The 21122-nt window shown below is 36.1% G+C and overlaps 2 protein-coding genes and 1 long non-coding RNA gene across 5 annotated transcripts; 2 read left to right on the top strand and 1 right to left on the bottom strand.

Moving 5' to 3' along the window:
• Nucleotides 1-105: 105 nt before the first annotated feature.
• Nucleotides 106-3993, top strand: LOC109069080 (evolutionarily conserved signaling intermediate in Toll pathway, mitochondrial-like). Of its 2 annotated transcripts, XM_042759599.1 has the most exons (8): nucleotides 108-252; nucleotides 710-912; nucleotides 1000-1414; nucleotides 1504-1727; nucleotides 2314-2371; nucleotides 2754-2902; nucleotides 3303-3423; nucleotides 3504-3993. In XM_042759599.1, exons 2-8 carry the CDS (start codon nucleotides 775-777, stop codon nucleotides 3749-3751), a joined length of 1353 nt encoding a protein of 450 aa, XP_042615533.1. In that variant the 5' UTR covers nucleotides 108-252; nucleotides 710-774; the 3' UTR covers nucleotides 3752-3993. The 2 variants fall into 2 exon arrangements, with proteins under 2 accessions (XP_042615532.1, XP_042615533.1); XM_042759598.1 differs by having other exon boundaries at nucleotides 106-252; nucleotides 3303-3993.
• LOC109069116 lies at nucleotides 3549-9209 on the bottom strand. Of its 2 annotated transcripts, XR_006160409.1 has the most exons (5): nucleotides 7491-9209; nucleotides 5620-5660; nucleotides 5147-5205; nucleotides 4767-5043; nucleotides 3549-3680 (listed from the first exon to the last, which is right to left on the bottom strand). It is a non-coding gene; the product is annotated as an uncharacterized LOC109069116 (long non-coding RNA). The 2 variants fall into 2 exon arrangements; XR_006160410.1 differs by lacking the exon at nucleotides 5620-5660.
• Nucleotides 9210-13911: 4702 nt separating this feature from the next.
• Nucleotides 13912-21004, top strand: LOC109069115 (zinc finger translocation-associated protein-like). The gene is made up of 5 exons (XM_042759593.1): nucleotides 13912-14498; nucleotides 15651-16142; nucleotides 16965-17312; nucleotides 17583-18026; nucleotides 19410-21004. Exons 1-5 carry the CDS (start codon nucleotides 14372-14374, stop codon nucleotides 19892-19894), a joined length of 1896 nt encoding a protein of 631 aa, XP_042615527.1. The 5' UTR covers nucleotides 13912-14371; the 3' UTR covers nucleotides 19895-21004.
• Nucleotides 21005-21122: the final 118 nt, after the last annotated feature.

The following is a 21122-nucleotide window of genomic DNA, read 5'->3' as shown; positions in this document are numbered from 1 at the left end:
GCAGTGCGTCGCTAGTACTGTACAGCTCACCATCCCAGACCCCGGTTCAAGATAAAGTAAAAACAGAACTTTTGACAGCTACAGCTGTAGTTTTCATCCTATACCTCTCTGCCATCTAGCGCCGAGGTCGTGAAGAACACACCCAGCCCGGAACCAATGTGAGCGTAACTCTCCTCGTGGCGTTTAAGGGGGAAGTTGAAAGACGACGCACCAGAAAACCGGCTGAAGGAGACTTGACAGCAGAATGAGATCGTGAGTATTGATGAAGCATTATTTCGCGTTTATCTGCAATATATGATTATTTTATTTTATAGCATAATTAAATGTATAGAAAAATGCAGTACTAAATGTCACAAAGTGATTATCATTTGCATTATATAATTACTAATTATTTTGAAGGTTAATATTGCATTATATATTACTTATAACTCTAAGATAGGTAGATAGATATAGATAGACAGATAGATAGACAGAGTTAGATATAGAGTCTATATCTAACTCTACCTATATATCTATCTATCTATCTATCTATCTATCTATCTGTCTGTCTGTCTATATCTATCTTTCTGTCTATCTATCTATATCTATCTATCTATCTTAGATAGATAGACAGACATGAAACAGACAAATTATGTACAAACAATAGCATACACTTTTACATGACAATTGCAGTAATGCTCTCTGATAGTAATTATGTTTTTGCCTGTAGTTTACTTTCTAGGCTCATTTCAGTACATTTGTAATTCATCTGCTGTGGTTTGTGATGTCATAATCATGAACGCCCCTCGTCAGCTGTTACGGATTCAGTGCATTGGGTGCATTGCACGTATTTTGGGGAAACCTGTACAGCGAGTGATCCTACCTACTGGAGCACATCTGCAAACCCGTGGATCACAGCACAACTATGGCCAGGTACCTGCTTACCTCTGAAAAATGCTGCTTTATAGACTGATAGTGCCTGCATTAATGCACTCTGTTTTTCTGACCAATTTTTTAAAGCTTCTGAGACCATTCCACTGCAGTGCAGTATGCTCCACGAGTCGTCCAAGCCGGACACAGCTTGAAAAGACAGTCGAAGATGAGACGCTTAATAAAGACAAAAGTTTAGTCACACATGATGATTTATTTGAGCGAGCTGCTAGAGACTCAAAGACCAAGGCTGATTTTAACAGGGTCGTGGATGTTTTCAGCAAGAAGGACATTCGGCGACGAGGCCACGTGGAGTTTATTTATGCTGCCCTGAAGAAGATGCCAGAATTTGGAGTAGAACGAGACATTACTGTTTACAACAAACTCCTGGATGTGTTTCCAAAAGAGGTGTTCATGCCACGGAACTTCATCCAGAGGATGTTCAACCACTACCCACGGCAGCAAGAGTGTGGGGTACAGCTGCTGGAGCAGATGGAGAACTATGGTGTGTGTTTGTGTTTTTGTAGGAGAGAAAGAACACCTGATGCATTGCTTTAATGATTTGCCAATTCTTTGCCTTCTTAATTTTGCCAGGTATCATGCCGAATGTAGAGACCAAGGTTTTACTGGCTCAGATATTTGGGGAAAAGAGTCATCCCATGAGGAAGTACCAGCGTATCATGTACTGGTTTCCCAAATTCAAGCATGCAAACCCCTTCCCCGTCCCACATGTGCTCCCTAGTGACCCAGTAGAGCTCGCTCGATTCAGTCTTACCCGGATTGCAGATGACCTGGATGCTAAAATAACAATCTATCAGGTGACTATTGGATCTACAAATTAAAGCAGCTTCACACAAGCAGAACCACAACTGTTTAAAAGTTTGGTGTTAGTTAGATTTTTTTTAAAGGTGTGTATATATATATATATATATATATATATATATATATATATATATATATATATATATATATATATATATATATATATATATATATATTAGGGCTGTCAAATGATTAATCACGATTAATCACATCCAAAATAAAAGTTTTGTTTACATAATATATGTATGTGTACAGGGTATATTTATTATGTATATATAAATACACACACATAAATTATATATTTAGAAAATATTTACATGTATATACATTTATATATTTATATTCTTATATTTTATATTATATATAAATAATATATACATGCATGTGTGTGTATTTATATATACATAATAAATATACACAGTATACACACATATATTATGTAAACAAAACTTTTATTTTGGATGTGATTAATCGTGATTAATCATTTGACAGCCCTAATATATATACATATGTGTGTGTGTGTGTTCATTTTTACTAATTTTATTGAATATATATAAATGTGCTTTATTTCACGCATTGCAGTATCCATCAACTGACATCACAGAGACTGGTGAAGAAGTTATGCGCCCCCATATTGTAGGTAAGCAGCCATTACTGATAACTGAACTTGAAATTTCAGGAATATTCTGGGTTAAATGTGTGTCATCTGTACCTTATCTGTACAACAGAAAATAAGAACTCACAACTCTGTTTGCAAACACAAAATGCTTTGTCGTTCTCTACAAATACTATCCAACTTATACAGTATTTAACCTGAAATATATATTTAACCATAGTTTGATCACTGAACTAAGGACCGATTGTAATGCTTTCATAAGATTTCTATATCATTATACAGAGTAATTGGACATCACATTTTTGTGATTTGTTAAATGCTTCTTGACATAAAAAGAGATTTGCGATACTGTTTGGTGAAATCATTAAGCACACAAAACAAAACATTGTATCTTTTATGTTATCAGGTATTCAAAGTCCAAACCAGCGCTCCCTTCTGGCTAAACACAATCCATGCAGGCCCGTGTTTGTCGAAGGCCCTTTCCCACTATGGCTCAGAAAGACTTGTGTTCATTATTACCTACTCAGGGCAGACCCTGTACCATCTGAGGAAAAGGTACAGTAATTAGACCAATGGTGGCATTTAATGAATTTGCTTAATGCAGATCAACATATTGGAATGATTTCTAAAGGATCATGTGACACTGAAGCCTGGAATAATGGCTGCTGAAAATTCAGCTTTGCCATCACAGGAATAAATTAAATTTTAAATGATATTACAGTAGATAACAGTTATTCACAATGTTGCTGTTAAACTGTATTCTTGATCAAATAAATATAGCTTTGGTGAGCATAAGAGACATCTTTCAAAAACGTTTAAAAAATCTTAATTATTCCAAACTTAGTAGTGTAACACTTCAAAGAATACAGCAATACATTATAATAAAATGAAGACTTCATTCTTTAATAATTTGCATTCAATATTATGTATTAGTATCTTATTTATTTTCCTGTAGGTTGAGGAAGAATTTGACCCTGAGATGATGGGTCCGGAGCAGAGTCTCTTCTACCCACAGCGACTGGATCTCGACCTGGAAAGAGACATGGGGGATGATTTCAGATTCGATGTTGATGATGGTGAGACTCATACTGCTTTGTCAACTTGGTTTGAATATCACCAAATATATACAATGATGTGTGTTCATTTGTTCCTGCAGTGGAAGAGGGGCCGGTTTATGCCATGTGTATGGCCGGTCAGGGAGACCAGGTCACTCTGTCTCAGTGGATTTCAGGTCTACAGGAGACCTGTCCCATATTGGGTCAGATTCCCACAGTGTTCCGACTGGATTCTGGACCTAGAGAACTGCAAACCACATCAGACGCACAGCAAACCCCTGAGCAGGAGGTCGAAACAGATCAAATTACAGAGGAGGAACCGCTACACTCACAAAGAGTAAAACAGTGAGAGTTTGCTTTTGCAAAAGCCATGCCGATGGATTGTGCGTTTAACAAAGACGGACTGTGGTAGTTATACATGAATCTAATATGATGAATATTTAATTTAGTTACCAGATACTGATTTTATGTCTTGTGAAATTACACACTGTTTTTGAATTGAGATCTGTTTTCATTATGTAGAGTTTTTCTATGATATGTAACCATGTCATAGACTGATTTTGCAGTACAATAAAACATACATTTCTCCAATATTTTGATTTTGTGTTTTTTTTACTATAATAAAAATAGTAAATAAGTAGATAAGATTTTAGATAAGTAGTTAAGTAGTTATTTAGTGTACAGAACAATTTTAGTTTCACTATTCTAAGCAAATGAAGACCTATATTTTCACCAAACCTCTATGCAATCATAGTCATAAAAAAGATGCACATAATACTAAAATGCATGCTAAGCTAATTAACATTTTAAATTTACAGACAAGCAAACAAAGGGTGCAAATGGTTTTATTAGCTAAAACAGATGTGGACTAAAGAGGGAATCAGAATTAAATATTTTATTTATCCTTGGCTTAGATTGTAAAGACTAACAAACTGTGTTTGCTAAACCGTATAATCTGACGATTCTCATCCTTGTGATTTTCAAACGTGGTATTTGTGTATAACCAAACATTAATGCCACACTCTCAGATAATTTAGCAGGTTAGCTAGTAATTAACTACAAGGAACAGAGTTCAAATTAAGGTAGATAAGAATTATATTTGATCGTATAGTATTATATAAACTGAAGAAGAATGTAATCATCTATTCGAGACAAATTCTTAAGTGAAAAAATAGAACATTATGGCAAGTCAAAGTACAAAATAAAAATATTATATAAATAATCAAAATAATATATACATTATGCAGGCCTCCATTTCAGCTTAAGTTCTGACTAGGTAGTTTAAATTTGGTTCTGAAAATTAATTCTTAAAATGAATTATTATTTATTTTTTAAGCCAGACTTAATGCAAATTTCCCTGTTACCTGTAGAGGCTCTGCAAGTGTTCTCAGACGGCCACGTGTTTATCCCAGGAATCAAGAATGCCTTGATGTTCAAGGTCTATCAATGATAGTTTATCAGGATGCACCTCCCCAATGTGAGCTTTCACCCCTTCCACACTCATCGAGTACTGCTGCTCTCCACAAACCATACACACCAACAACGGGTTGACAGGCTCAAAGTCCATGAGGTACACATTTCTCCACTTATCCTGTGATAAAAGTCCCTCCGATGCATGATTTGGTGCAAAGCTTGACTCTTCTTTAAACAGAAGATGTTAGTTATATCAGTAAACAAATAGTCAGCTAAACTGTTTTGTGTATACACTGCTAACTGTGTATTAAAAAAATCATTTAAAAATAACCTTTGACTGCAGGTTGACATGGTTCAGCCAAGTAGCCAAGTTGGTCTTGTGGTGTTATGCTGTTTGTAAATGAATCAAACATTAATTTGGTTCTCAAAAAGTTTTTTTTTTTTTTTTTTTTTTTTTTAAATAAATTAATACTTTTGTTTAGTGACAATGAATTTAAATAAATAAATAAATAAAAAAGTGACGGTAAAAACATGACAAGAAAAGGCTTTGCCATCACAGGATTAGCCTAAATTACATTTTAAAATATATTAAACTACAACAGTTTTTTTAAATTGTAATAATATTTCACAATATTACTGTTTTATAGTATTTTGATCTAATAAATGCAGCCTTTCTGAGCATAAAAAACATTTTACTGACCTCAAACTTTTAAACAGTAGTGTTCATTAAAAAAAATAATACTTATAAGGTGTGACAAATTATTAAATACAGAAGTTACAATATTTTTTTCTACTACTACTTACCTCTGAACTACTGATGAGCACAGACTGGTAAAGTTCTGACTCTGGGAAGATTAAAGAAAAAGTAAGGATAATGTACATTAACTGTAGTCAGCAAATGGCATCAACAAATTCCGGAGTGTCAGCACCTAGGGGGCTGCAGAGCTGTAGCTCATTTGACCAAAGGAGAAAAAAAAAAACATTCGAAGTTTATGTAGTACGTAAGTATATGTAAATGCAAGATTAAGTAGTCTAGTGGTCTAGTTTTCACAGACAAAGTCAGAGACAAGTTCTGAGAAACTTGAGGCTGGGTAGATGATGACAATTCTCAAACATGATAAAAGTGCTACTTAAATGGACAAACCAAATTTAGACACTTCTGCCATGGCAGAAACTGAGGAAAGAAACAGTAAGTTCCCAGTCTTTAGAAAAATATTGAAAATATTAATTTACTTGAGATGGCTGCTGATCTTTAATTCTAAAATAAATGTTCATATCTTTTACATGTTTATTTGAGAAATATATTTTGAAGAAAAACATCTTTGATTATTTGACTCCTAATCAATTCTAAAACGCGCCACCATCACATTTTTTCCCTATGTTTTTCATGACTCTACAGTAGTGCTGGTGCAGAGATATGCCTGGAGGCATGGGGGCCCCACACAGGGCCTCTGTACACTGCCACGAGTCAAAAGAGGCCTCCAAAATGTTTCTGTGATATTCTGGTGCTGAGGTATGGCTGGGGCCCCACGTGGGGCCCTGTGAACACTACTCCAATTCAAAAGAACCTACCTCCATTTGTCTGTGCATTTCTGGTGCTGAGATATAGCTGGGGCCCCCAGGGGACATAAAGCATATAGTGTTATTATTACAGGGTTTTGGTATACTGATGTCTGGTTTTCAGTATAAAGCTGCCCTCATGTAACTCCACACATGTATGACTTACTTCTGTGGAACACATTTGCTAGTTTGAATTTTTGTTTTCTTCATATAATGAAAGTCAGTGGTCAGTGTTGTTTTGGACCCTATTGACTTTGAACGAGCAAAAAACTGTTGAAACATCCTGCAAAATCTATTTTTTGTGTTCTGTAGAAGAAAAAAAGTCATACAGGTTTGAAACAAAATGGTGATGACTATATGATGATCCGTTTAGATGAATGAGCCACTCATAGTGAAGAGCAGATCCGTTTGTACATCACTGTGCAAACCACAAATTAGTTCAACAGATCTGTCACACGAGAAAACAACTGCATGATCAGTGGGTTGCGCAGTGTGGGTATCACAGTCCCACTCAAACTCACAGCAGTGCTGCACTTTGGTCTGTTTTAGAACGATCTATAAATGAGGGGGATGTAACTGCTGACAGTGTTTTGAAAAATGCTTTTATTTGGGGCCTTTTCTCTGTCTGCAATTACATTACTTTTCAAAAATTTGGGGTCAGTAAAATATTTTTATGGTTTTGAATGAAATCTCTCTCATTTATTTGAATAAAAAACAATAAAAACAGTAATATTATGAAATATTATTACAACATAAAATAAGCTTTCTATTTTAATATATTTTAAAATATAATTTATTTCTGTGATTGCAAAGCTGAATTTTCAGCATCATTACTCCAGTCATGATCCTTCAGAAATCATTTCTAATATGCTAAATTGCTACTCAAGAAACATTTCTTATTATTAATGTTGAAAAGAGCTATGCCACTTAATATTTATGAAGAAACCATGATACATTTTTTTCAGGATTCTTTGAAAAGTTAAAAAGAACAGCATTTATGTCAAATAGAAATCTTTTGTAACATTATGAATGTCACTTTTGCTGTCACTTTTAATTGATTTAATACGTCCTTGCTGAATAAAACTATTATTTAAAAAAAAAAAAAATTAACTGACCTCAAATTTTTGAGGTATCTCTGCCTTGTGGAGCGACCAACATCTGGCGTAGCGTTCTCTCACATGCTGCCTTTCTAGCTCTCTGCTCCTGTTTCTTGATCCTTCACTGCATGCGTCTCCTACATGTAATCTCTTCTGGATCTTGTTGTGGATTTGCCATTGCCACTATTTGGCTTCTATTAGTTCTTGATTTATCTGTAGGCTGTGGCTGTGGACCTGAAGGCTTGGTGCACTTGCTTGTTTCTTTCTGAATGTTTCTTTCTTTCTTTGCGTTTTCTTCAGGGGAGTCTGTGAAGTGAAAGCAGTGTTGTTTGATTCAGGTAAAAATTCTAATGGATCAATTCTTGTTAGTGAATCAAACTTATATAGCTTTCAAATAACTGTAAATCAGTAAGGTCATATGGTGATTTGATTAGCGAGTTAATAATTAGGGGTTCAAGAGCGTAGCGCAGTCTTCTAAAGACTTGAAACTTTCAGGTGCTGGTAGTACTTGCACTGCCTATTACGTCCAAGAAGAAGGCTCGCCCCAATCAGCCTCAAGGGGGTGCTACAGCAACCAAAAGTACAAAATCGATCATGACTCCCGAACCGTTAGGCGCAGGCTCAAGTGCCTTACTTCATTTGAATCCTTGGCTCAAGGCAGAGAAAATGCATGCCTCAGATTTGCTTGTGGCTCTGGCAAAATTTTCAGGTATTATTTGCATTTTTAGAAAAACCCACATTTGCGAAATAGTCCTAGGTTTTTATCCCAATCGCAGCCGAACCAAAGCAGCGAGATTCTCTAAAGTCTCTTTGTCAATAATTAACAAAACTTGTCAATAATTAAAAAAAAGCTGACATTTCCAATCACAGCCTCAAAGAGGTGCCAAAACAGAGACAGTTTTACTGAAATGCCTATAGCTCGTCAACAGAATGAGATATTTTCACCAAACACGGCACACATGCATAAGAGCTCATTCTGGGGTCGCATGAAAAACCACGTGGCAACTGTCCACTTGCTGGCGCTATAAACAATGAAAAAACATAAAAAATGGTTATAGCTACACCACCCGAAGTCCTATTAACCTGAAAATTTCCAGTGTCTTTGTCCAAGGTTCTTTGTCCTATACTGCCTCAGAGGACACACAGTGTTCCCGCCGCTTCATATAATCCAAATTGCACGTCTGATGGCAGATGGAGTATTCTGACGACGGTTTTCATACCTTTTATGGACCTTGACACTGTTATTTACCTGGCAGTCTATGGGACAGTCTCAAGCCTCCCGGTTTTCATCCAAAATAAACAAGCATGCTCACTTTTATGGATATCAGGCAAAAAATGGCACTACAATAGTTTTATATTTATAATAAACTCCGTGAAATTTCAATTATAACCACTAGATGGCAGCAGATGACCACTAATGGGCTCATTCACATTAGTAAAACAGTACTTTTCATAGGTTTTGCAATTAAATATAAAATCAATATTATAACATTTAAAATCACATTTAGTCAAGTTTACCACTTCATTTATACAGATATGTATCAGTTTTTTTTTTTTTTTTTTTTTTTTACAATTTGCCACATTATGGTTACAGTTAAACCTGAAAATTATATATAAATTATTAAAAAGAGAAGACTTGCAGTAAGTATTTTGTTACTTATTTCAAATATCTATATCTGCAACAAAATGTGTGTGCATGTATGTGTGTGTGTGTAAGCATGCTTATTCAGTATTCAGTATCAGTATTAATATAATAGTTTAAATAGGGTGACCAAACATGCCATTTTCCCTGGACACGCCTGGCCAGGATTTCTATATTGCCTTAAATATCCACGTTTTGGCTTTGTTTGCGCTGCGCAAACCAATTGTTGTATGACAAAGTACCGTGTACTTGTACCGCTTTTGAATCACTCTCAAGGTACTTTGATGTCATACACTGATCGTCATGCTCAGAGCTGCTTCAAATCGAACACTAATAAGTACACGTATTTGCATCGCTTTGACCGTTCTCTGTAGTTCCCACCTTCTCACGCACCCCGATTCGTTGATTATGTACAATGTATGCATGTTATTGGTCAAGTATGAAAACAGGAAACCAAAGCCAAAACCTGGATTTTTTAGGCAATATAGAAATCCTGGCCAGGACGTGTCCTGGGAAAAAGGCACATTTGGTCACCCTAGGTTAAACATTTAATTTCTGTGTGTGGCATGACATCTATCTGTAACCACTTGACAGACGTTATGAGACTTACAATGGCTGGTGTCTTCAAAAGTGGATGCCTGAGGTCTCAATTTGATATCTTTAAGGCTTGTATACTCTGAGAAGTCACACTCTAATGAGACATTTTGTTCTAAGTTAAGACTTGGCTTTGCATCTTCAGATGTAAGAAGGTCATCTTTAGTCAACAGAAGAGACTAATTTTCACACTTAACATGCATTTCATTGGCATTATTTTCTTCTGGTGTGTAAACCGATTCCTCCAGGAGCTTTTTCATGGAGGCCTGAAGAGTAGTGGTATAATGGTCCACAGCTACTGGAGGTTCAATGTGTGACTCTAAGGATGGACAGGGTGAAGGTTTGCTGTCTTTGATACTGATGCAGGGAGCAATTTCTGGGATGGAAAATACAGTTTGTATAGTGTGATAGACATGCTCTTTTTTATAGGGGTTGGGGCACTGGTTGAGGAGTCACAAACTGTTGTGGCAATGGATGACGTAATACTGTGCCTTTGGTTTTACATTCTTGTTTTGCTCTCTCTGCTTTAACACTGAAACCTTTGACCTAATTAGAACATTCCCAAGTCGGGCAGCTCGGCTGGCCCTTTGCTCTCGTTTCTTTATCCTCCAGTACTCTCTGAAATGGGCGACACAGTCTTCTTCTGTTGGGGTTTCAGACTGGATGGTGATTGTCATACTGCCCATAACTTCACCTCTGGTTAACCTAGACTTTAGAGAGTTTTGCTGAGCATTAATAAAGTTACTGGAAATGTTGCATGGAGCAGATCCTAGCTTTGTGGCTGGTTGAGCATGTGAATATAGGGATGAATTTACTTGAACCTTGAGTTTTACCTTTCCGATGCATTTCACATTGGAAATGTCTTGACTTGCAGGTAGGGAAGCTTCAGGAGATGTCAGTAGACGTCTCGTTTAAGTATGTGCAAATTTCTGTACTTTGTATTTGGATTTACTTGAGGATGATTGCAAAATACCACAGGATAAGGATGCATGGTTTGGTTTAGTACCCTGGACATGTAGTTGTGTTATCTGAGAACCATCAAATTTTGCTCCCAATGACTGCTGATTGAGGGATACAAAATTTGAGTTGAGGCTGATTCCTCTCAAGGCCTTACTGTTTGATACAGTAGGAGATGAAGCATGCAAGATACCAACAGATAAAGGCTGTCCTTGTCCGAGACACCCTTCTTGATCCCGGGCCAGTTTTGCAGCACGCTTTGCCCTCTGTTCTTGCTTTCTGATACGCTAGTTCTCTCTACGCTTAGCAACCATCTCTTCTTCAGTCATAGTATAGTGTTGTATGTTTATATTATGTTTATTTATGTAGCACCGTGGTCCTGCGAGAAAAACATTTTGTTCCACTGTATGTCCACACATGTAGCGGAATGACAATAAAGCTCAACTTGAACTAGTCACTCTCTTGTTGTGCTCTGAAGCAAAGGCAAATGTTCTTCTCTTGGTGATAGGACTATAAGCAAAACTCTGGATTTCATAAACCTTCATTATGCAGCTCAAGGGTCTAAGAGAGTTCTGAGGCTTATTTTGGTTTCTGTGGACAGGTAAAACTATGGATACATGGCTTTGCGGAGATGTTGCTAATAGCTTGCCATTTAGGGATAAAATTCCTTTTTTTGTTTTTTTAACATTAGCACTGTTTGAATGCTGCTCGATGCATGTTGTATGCACAGAATGGCCTGTTGGGCAGACAGATTTAACTGTTGTAGCATTTGTTTTTGATGACCCTGTATCTGAGGACTTAATTTTTTTATTGCCCATTACACCCTTCAGGGAATTTGTGCTTGTTTCTGACAACTGAGGTAATACATGGTTGAGCTTGGTCTGTTGAAACCAGCTGTCTTTTTGGCATGGTACCACAGTAATATTACTTCCAGATACTGATAGACCTGAGCTGAAGGAGTTTTTAGGAGCATCAGCATCTTCCTGTTTGAATGAAACATCATGATAATGTAGAGAGGGATCATTGCTGGCTTCACTAACAATAGACATGCACAACCCCAGATTTTCATTTCCGATCTTCTTTTTGGTAGACGACTTTCTCGCCCTTTGCTCTCTTTTCTTGCTCCTACAATATTCACTTTTGCAGGTGGAGAGTGGCATCATCAAGCTCTGCTGCTGGTTGATAACAACGTTTAGAGGAAGTCTCGCTGGACATGGCTGATGCTTGGTTAAACCATCATTATACTGTTGATTAATGTCAACCGCTGGAGTAAGTCTTCTAAGGCAGGGAAAAACCTTCTCTAAACATGATATCTGTGGGGTCACATCTTTAATTTATGTAAAGCAGTCTCTCAAGGTCTGGATTTTGCATGCACTGCTTGAGTCATACTGTTTATTTTTCTGAAAACCAAGAGTAGTTGACCTTTAGGGGAAAACAAAAATGCATAATTAATAATTGATCTGTTGAAAGATGAGAGACATTATCAACTCATGTTCATTAACACAAACCAACTGACTTTAAGCTTGAGGCTACACTTCAGCAACAAATAAAATAAAATAAAATCGGACTAAATTTTCAACAAAAACAAATTGGAATATAAATCGACTTTGGTTATCATTTAAAACAGAAAAACAATTTTACACATAATATTACTCAAGTAAATATATTAGGTGAAAGAGTTTTGGTGGACAAAAAATGTTTTGGCATTACCTGTAAATAAGAAATAATGTGAATTTTAATGTTTGAAAGACAAAAGCCTTCCAAAACTATAGTAATACATGGTTTAATAACTGATTGATAATTGGTAATCAGTAGTTGATGCAATGTTGAAGCACTTGAAGAACCTGAAATGATAAATCCAGTTGTCAAATGTTGAGTGCGCTGGACTAGTGACTGGTCTTTGTGTGAATGTCCACAAAACTAGAAGACTTACTGAATGCATACAAATGATAGGAAGGTTTAGAAAGAAACATTTAAATGATGAAAAAAGTATGATTGATTTATTGGTATTGTGTGAATAATGTGTATGATGTAATCATTAAAAAAGTAACTGTGGTCTGATTATTTTATAATGTAATGTAATACGTAATTCAGATGACATGTAATCAGTTACTTCCCAGCTCTGGACACTGCGATGACAGCGCCTGTTTATTTATATAAAATTTATATTTAAAAAGCATCCTAGCAAACCCTAGAGGGATTTTACTGAACAAGCTGTCGCTGTCTCAAGTCTGTGGCAGAGACAGTGTTGTCTTCCTGATCTGCCCTAATGAGCTGCGGTCTGTTTGTCTAAAAGCGCGTGGACTGTCGTGTCTTTAAAAGCACTCGGCGTCGTGACAACACCGCGTGCGCGAAGCATGCGTGGGTTTTACCTGTTAGTGACAGTGACACCTAACTTTCTTTAAACTCAATCTCAAGACACTGCAGTCGCTTCCCGTTGCAGCCTTTCTTACGATAGGTGATTTGACAATGTAAAAGTACCAGGATGTAGGAGCTTACAGCATGTGCCTGGACTGATATAGATCTTAAAGCATGTAGAGATCCCTCCTTCAATTAGAAAACAAATACGTTTTGCATTTGAAGAAGAGGCGATGTGAATCATATGCAGATGTCTTTTTTAGTTTTTTTTTCAGTTTCATATTTAATATATTCAGTAAAATGAGCGGTTCACAAATTACATCATGACTGGCTTTAAACGTGGGACCAACTTTTACATTGCTATACTGAATACTTAAATACATACTCATTTTTTATATTAATTAAATGTATAATAAAAATAGACCGTGATATGCTATGTAAATTAATAAAAGAAACAAATATAGGCTATAAGTAGGCTATTCAATGCATAATAAAATAGACAATGATAGGCTACATAAACAAAGATAAGAAAAAAATAACACAAATATAGGCTGTAAGTATTCAATTTATAATAAAATAGACAGTGATAGGCCACATAAACAAATATAAGAAACAAATATAGGCTGTAAGTATTCAGTTTATAATAAAAATAGACAGTGATATTCTACAAAAACAAATTTAAGAAACAAATTAAAACAATATAGGCTTTTAAGTTTTATTTGACTGTCATTTCATGTACAATAACTAGGCCTATATTTTCCAGAAACGTTAAATAATATATTAAATAAATGTATGATGCAAAACTAAAAAATAATATATATTTAATCCTATTTTATAACTCTTTAATTGATTAAATGTTAAATGGTATGTACAGAATGCATAATTTTGTTTACAAACTTATGTGAAATATAAAATAAAACATTTAGGATGGGCCCCATGGTGCACCCGTCACTACATCACAGCCGCTACTGTCTCTTTAAATTTACCCAGGAGCCCCTAAAGGAGCCCCAGGGGCCCCTAGCTCGGCTCTCCACCCTGAAGACAAGCAGAACATCTAAATACAAACAGGAGACCGCTTAAATTCACCGACCATTTGACAGATCTGCACTCCAACTTCGATCTAAATGCGACTTGTACCGTCCCGTGAAGTTAAGTTTACTTAAACCAAAAAGCAAACAGCGGTGAGGCTTCAGTGCAGAGACAGACACTGCTCGCACTGTAATGGGTGAGTGCGTGTTTCAGATATTTAGTCAACCACCCGACGAATGCATCTACGAAATCCTCCGGTTGTGACATTTCCACGTACAAAAGGTGCGAATCCTGTACGTTAAAATCACATAACACAGGTATGGATGAAGCGGAGTCCAAAGAGTCGGTGCACAAAGCTGAGCAGACAGAATCTCGCTCATTAATAATAAAAGCTGAGGAAGAGGAGGCGACACCGCAGCGGGGACACTCGGGGGACCTCTCAGCAGGTAAATGTTGTGTTAGGCATTTACCTTTGACCATTAGATCGATGGCTCTCTTTTGGAAGCGTTAAAACCCGTGACGAACAATAGCACGCAGCTGCATGGCCCCTAATCTTTCGGGCTCCACTATAAACAAAGGTAAAATAACCATGCTGCATATGTATACGCGATGCACTATCACCACCTAGCGGAAATACGGCGGTACCGCACCATGCCGCCGCCTCCTTCTTGTGCTAAAAATGGCCCTGCGGAAACACACCACATTCTCACTTTATTAATTTAAATCGTTCTAAATTATTATTTGCGTTAATTATTTTTCTGAAATAAAAATATTTTCAAATGACCAATTATTGAGATTAAATTTGAATCAGCAGCAGACTAATGTTAACATGAAAATACTATCAGTAGTAGTTGTGGAGGTTTAATATAATTTGAATATATGCTGACAGATTATAATATACATTTTATAGTTTTATGATAACATTTTTAATACATTTATTATATTAAATATAAATAAAATCGTATATATATATCACAAAATACTAAATAATTTGCATGTTTTCCTATTTAAATAACTTTAGTTACACAATTTGAGAATGACATAAACTATAAGCAACAGACTAATGTTAAATTAAAAGTACTATTAATAATAATATATGAATATATAAATATATGATGACGGATTAATTATGTTTATGAACAAAATTGACTTTAATATTGATTTAAAGTTAATCATGACAAGTCATTATTTTTTAAAATATTTCTATGAAATAATAATGATTTGCATATTTTCGAATGAAGTTACTAACATTGTTGTCTTTTGAGAATCAGTGAAAGTATTCAAATTAAAGACTAGTATTACTACTTCTACTAGTACTACTACTACTAATAATAATTTATAATAATAATTTAAGTAATAACAATAAATAATTTTTGTCCAATATAATATGCACATTTGGTAAGTTCTGAATATATCCTATACAGATTACTTTTAAAGCATTTATTTACAAAAACTTTACTTCAATTTCACTTTAATTCATCTTCATCATTTCATATTAATCTCCATTATTTAATATTTCCCTGTAATTTAAAACAGTGTAATAGTCAAATTTGACCTTACACTTCATCAGTGACACTCTCTTTTTGTGTCCTCCACAGGTCAAGAGGACGTGACCAATGGTCTCACATCTCATGACAGTCAGGATGCTCCTGTCACCTCTGTATGCTCCCCGGGGACCAGTTACTGGTGTGTCTCTGAGAGTGCAGACTCGCCTTTCATTCTGTCTCCCATCCCAGGACCATCTACAAAGGACCCCCCTCCAGTAAAGCACACACCTGGCCGAGACCACCGGCGCTATTACCATGAGTACTGGCGCAGCGAGTACCTCATGGACTTCGAGCCACAGAGACAAGGGATGATCTGCATGGTGTGTGGCAGTTCACTTGCAACCCTGAAGTTAAGCACCATCAAGAGGCACATCAATCAGAAGCATCCGTATTCCCTGTTGTGGACCGAGTCAGATAAAGATGTGATCCGGTCGGGATGGGAGAGTCATCTGAATCGAGAAAACAGCCAGGGGCCATTATGTCCCACTCCAGATGTTCCTCCGGAGTCACAGGAGATTCTGGATGTTAACAGGCACTCCACAGGTCTGGGTTTATATTTCTTGGTGCTTCTGTGTGTTTTTGTGGAGTCTGAATCACATGAAACCCGACAAAACATATATAACTTTTCACCTCGCAAAAAATAAATATCAATAATATAATCATAATAATGATGTTTTGCTGAAAGAAATTCAAACTATTTGGGGGAAAATATAGATATTTTCCTATCTAATATTTTCATGAGACTTCTTTCTTTCTTTCTTTCTTTCTTTCTTTCTCAATTAAGCATATTCGCCCACCCTTTAGTAAAAGACAAAAAACATAGAGATTTATAAATAAATATAAATATAAATTACATATATATATATAAAAATACTATTTTAAAAGTAGAGAAAGTATAAAAAGTATTTCAGTGTTTTTACATCATGGTAAAAATGCCTTTCTGCCTTTATTGTATGCTAATATTTGTATTTATTTAAATAAATAAAAATAATTTTGTAAGGGCAAGATGATTTTCATTACAGTAATAAAGAGAATTAATAATTAAGAATAAAAAAATATCTGGATGCAATACAGTAATGAGACCTTGCCAGGAAATGTGTTTAAATCTTATGAAAATAATGTCACAATGCAAATCTGTATTGTAGCACTTTGAGTGTGAGAAAGGCACATTATAAATAAGATGCATTATTCTTTTTTTTTCCATTTTATAACATTTTATTTTCTTAGTTTATTTTATTATTATTATTGCTCTCTTTTTGAGATGTTTACTTCACTATAGCACTTTGAGTGTAAGAGAGGCACATTGTTAATGAGATGTATTTATTATTATTATTATGAAGACCTTTATTATTCACATCCTTCTAGGCAAGCCTGGTGGTTCCATCTCTCCAGTACTTCAGGCCCAGTCTGGCATTAGCAGGGTCACGCCATCCCCTCCGACCTCTTCGGTCCAGGAGCTCCCAGGCCCCACAGCTCAGGTGATGGAGCGCTACCTGAACGACTCGCTGCATGCCTGGTTCCGCCAGGAGTTCCTGATGGAATACCAGGCGGAGGAGGGCCGTCTAGTATGCATGGTATGCAGCCGTCTGTTGCCTTCACTGCACTTGGATCACATCAAAAGTCACATGCTGGATCTGCACCCAAACTCTCTGCTGTACAGCGCTGAGGAAAAGCACTCCATCCTGCAGACCTGGGCTAAGATGCACAGTGAAGGTGAGAGACGAAACAAAACAGACAAAATTAGAGAATTTAAAAGAGTCTGTGTACTTAATACACGTGTGTGTGTGTTGCTTTATTATAAATATAATTGTCTCTGGCTATGGTCTAAAAATGCGATTGCTTTTTTTAACCCTGGTAAAACAACATATAGTCTAAGGTTTAGTCTGATGTTCTACATGCTTCTGTGAAACATTTTTAATTGTAAATTCCACACCGGTTTCTTCTCAACTTTAATACTTTTTTTTACTGTCATTTGCCATGCAGAATCCCACTCTTTACAACCTCAAATCAAATCAGAACAACATACCAAAGAAATAAACTTAGACGGTTCAGCCTCATTCATCCCTCTAAACGTGGATCCCATTCAGGGAAACTTGGTGAACTACATAAGAGGAGATGAGAATCCACCTGACACTGGTCAGAGAGCCAAGTCTTTACCTTATTATCCCAGAAAGAGAAGACTGAAATACGGCAGCCCCTGGCGTCTCCGCCTGGATTATTTAGTGGCATACGGTCCTCCAGAAAACCCGCTCTGCTACTGTATGGTGTGTTCTGAACACATGCCTGTGCCGAGGGTCAGCAACTTCCGCAAGCACATCCAGGAGTGCCATCCGGAGACAAACAGCCTCAGCCGAAGTGAGAGAGATGCTGTGGTCAGTGCTTGGATAAAGGAGGAGAATATCAACAAGGCTACACCAAAAGAGGATGGTAAGTACAGACGACTGTAGACTGTACACAACATCAGATATAGAGGGAAACAAAATATCATTATTGTAAATGCCATATTAATAATTTAGTATGAAAAGAAATCATCATATAAATAAAATAAACACCAGAAGTTAGAACCCAGATAGCACTCAGATAGTGTTAAAGATCACTTCATCTGGAAAGCATCTGCTGTGTACAAACATCTGACAGACATCTTTAAGATGTCAGTTTTACATACATTCTAAACCATAAACATCTTAAAGACATTTTCTAAACGTCTTTTTGACGTCTGATAGGAAACGTTCTACAGACGTATTGTAGTTGAGCAAACACTCACAAATATGACTTGCAGATGTCAAATAGACGTCTCTGTGATATACGTGTGCTATCAGGGAACCAGAGTTCTTAAACATCAATTTCGTCTTCTAAAATATATATATATATAATCTCTGAAAATAAAAGATTATTTAGCTTATCGATTACATTTACCTTGTTTTAAGTATGAAAAGGTATTCAAGATATACTTGATATGAAAATATGTTGATTAACGTCCTTTAAATTACATATTACATATAACATTGTATTTTAGAAGCTAAAAATAGTCAAATTAAATCTCTCACTTTCCTAGTGTTTTCAGTTAGCCTTTGCTTAGCAAGCTAACAGCTTGAAAACTAAAGATATTTAGCATCTCAGGTACCCTGATTGCACACATACATCACAGAGACGTCTATTTGAGGTGTGAATTTACTTCTGCAAGTCATATCATTTAGTGTTTTCTCATCTGCAGTACGTCTATAGGACGTTTCCTATCAGATGTCAAATAGACGTTTAGGAAATGTCTTTAAGATGTTTATGATTGTGAATGTATGCAAAACTGACATCTTAAAGATGTCTATCAGATGTTTGTACACAGCAGATTCTTTCCAGATCTTTAACAGACATCTTGCAGATGTACATATGCTATCTGGGTAGTGATATTCAAGTTGTACTTAATCATGAAAATATACTCATTATTGTCTATTAAATTGCATTTCATATTTCTAAACATAATAAAACACTTCTCTTTCCTAGTGTTTCCAGTTAGCGTTCACTTATTAGCAAGTGAACAGCTTAAAAACTAAAGATTATTTAGCCTCTCAGGTACATTTATCTTATTTTAATGATGTAAAGATAAGCTGAGCCTACTTGCTTACCAGAGTAGTGCTATCTGGTTAAGAAATCCTGTTTTCATTAGCTAGAACAAGATCGTTATGTAAATTTGCTTATAGTTTTGATGTCAGAGTTCAACAATTTCTGCATGAAATTGTTTCTGTTAATACTTTTAGGAATAATTTGTTTCAAATCAGTAATGTTTCTCCCTTTTTTCTTTTCTTTGCACTGAAGACCCACAAAGTGGCCCTGTCACTACAAACGCTGCTGGTGACACTCAGGTGTCTCCTGTGAAAACCACAAAGCAAGGAGGTGAAACAGAAGACAATAATAGCACAAATATCACACCATCAACGCAGGCGACTTCACGGCACAGGCACTACCCGGGGAAGGACCAACGGCGCAATTACCAGGCCCGCTGGAAGATGGACTTCCTGATGGACTACGACTGCAGGAAGCATGGATTGATCTGCATGGTGTGTGGCGCTACGCTCGCAACACTAAAGGTCAGCACCATCAAGAGACACATCCTACAAGTGCACCCTCACTCGCTGGACTACAACCCAGAAGAGAGACAGCTGGTCCTGCTTTGCTACAACCAGATCTCAGCGCACTTTCATTCAGATGACTGTTTTTCGGGTTCGAACCACGGCCATAAAGAGAAGGATAACGGTAATGCTTATGTTAATACCGAATGCAATACGAGCCAGAGCACTTAAATGAAAGAGAAGGGTTAGGGATGAGTTTTCGACATCCTGTTTTTTGTTTTCCTTCACTCAGGAAGTTTGCTGCGGGGTTGAACAATTTAATTTTTTTTGAAGGATGTGACATTGTTGGATTATTGTACTTTTTGTCTCTAACAAAGTGGGTAAAAAATCTGAAATGTTTAAGTTTAAAAAGAATATTTATGCTTGAATCACTTTTGAAAGTGAAACCAGAAGCCACCAATGTCATTTAAACTTTTTCCCAACAAGCGATTTTGCTGAACTGTCATTTTCTTTTCTGTGGATAAGCACTCTTAAATGCATTTGTACATTCATCGCTCTTTTTGTAGACTGCAAGACTGTTATTGATCCCCATGCTTGACATTTTGCATGAACAATATTATTTTATTTACAGCACTTAAAATGGGTTCTGAGTATAAGTTTTTAGGACTTGCCAAGCAAACACAGTGGGAGAAAAAAAATCTATGATTTGATGTCAATCACATTTTGCCATTTTGAAAGAAAAAGCATAAATATAATATATGGTTTACAATGTTAATGTTATATAATATTGGTTCAGTTCACCAAAAAGTTATAAAATAAATATAATATGTTCTCTAATCATTAACACTTCCTGGTTGCATTTATTTAAGATATGCTGTACAGCATAAAATGTCATTAACAAATATCCTTTTTGCTAATTTGTTTCTTATCACAGAGAAATTTTGCACTGGTCTATGACAAACAGTCATAATGTTCAGTTCTCTCTTTAATCCTGCACTGAATGAACTGAAACCCCTGTGTCAGCATTGGTGTCACATGAGGACTTTTCTTTTAAGGCACTTTCGCAGTTTGGAATGTCCCACAGACCATTTTATGGAGATTCCTGGAATATGGCACACAATCTTCTTTGTGATGACAAGGTTTGAGGTTCACACTCTCAGGGTTACAACGTTTAGGAGTAACATACCAAGAATTACATTTTAAGTTATATAACACAATCCATTCATCACATGTATATACACCCTTCTTGGATTTAAATATCATTCCTTTCATTTCTCTTCTATAATTTAGTGCAACACCAATAATCAATAAAATATAATGTCAATTAATGTTGATATGGAAAGCCTTGTTCTTTAAATTATTAACTGAAATAAAAATATATTTCTTAAACATTTCTGGTACAAATTCAGACACATGCAACTGTAGTTCTGTACTAATTAATGTTATTCCTGTTATGGCA

The sequence above is a fragment of the Cyprinus carpio genome, chromosome A7, assembly GCF_018340385.1.
Source record: "Cyprinus carpio isolate SPL01 chromosome A7, ASM1834038v1, whole genome shotgun sequence".
Lineage (NCBI taxonomy): Eukaryota > Metazoa > Chordata > Actinopteri > Cypriniformes > Cyprinidae > Cyprinus > Cyprinus carpio.
Note: the sequence above shows the minus strand (reverse complement) of the source record. Positions and strands in the feature narration are given on the sequence as shown.

What these genes read in the sequence shown, in the direction of transcription:
- LOC109069115 (XM_042759593.1), top strand. Translation starts at nt 14,372, where the DNA reads ATGGATGAAGCGGAGTCCAAAGAGTCGGTGCACAAAGCTGAGCAGACA. An exon ending in CTCGGGGGACCTCTCAGCAG is followed by an intron (nt 14,499 to 15,650) that starts GTAAATGTTGTG and finishes TGTCCTCCACAG; the next exon opens with GTCAAGAGGACGTGACCAAT. An exon ending in TGTTAACAGGCACTCCACAG is followed by an intron (nt 16,143 to 16,964) that starts GTCTGGGTTTAT and finishes ACATCCTTCTAG; the next exon opens with GCAAGCCTGGTGGTTCCATC.
- LOC109069080 (XM_042759598.1), top strand. Translation starts at nt 775, where the DNA reads ATGAACGCCCCTCGTCAGCTGTTACGGATTCAGTGCATTGGGTGCATT. An exon ending in CACAGCACAACTATGGCCAG is followed by an intron (nt 913 to 999) that starts GTACCTGCTTAC and finishes AATTTTTTAAAG; the next exon opens with CTTCTGAGACCATTCCACTG. An exon ending in GGAGCAGATGGAGAACTATG is followed by an intron (nt 1,415 to 1,503) that starts GTGTGTGTTTGT and finishes TAATTTTGCCAG; the next exon opens with GTATCATGCCGAATGTAGAG.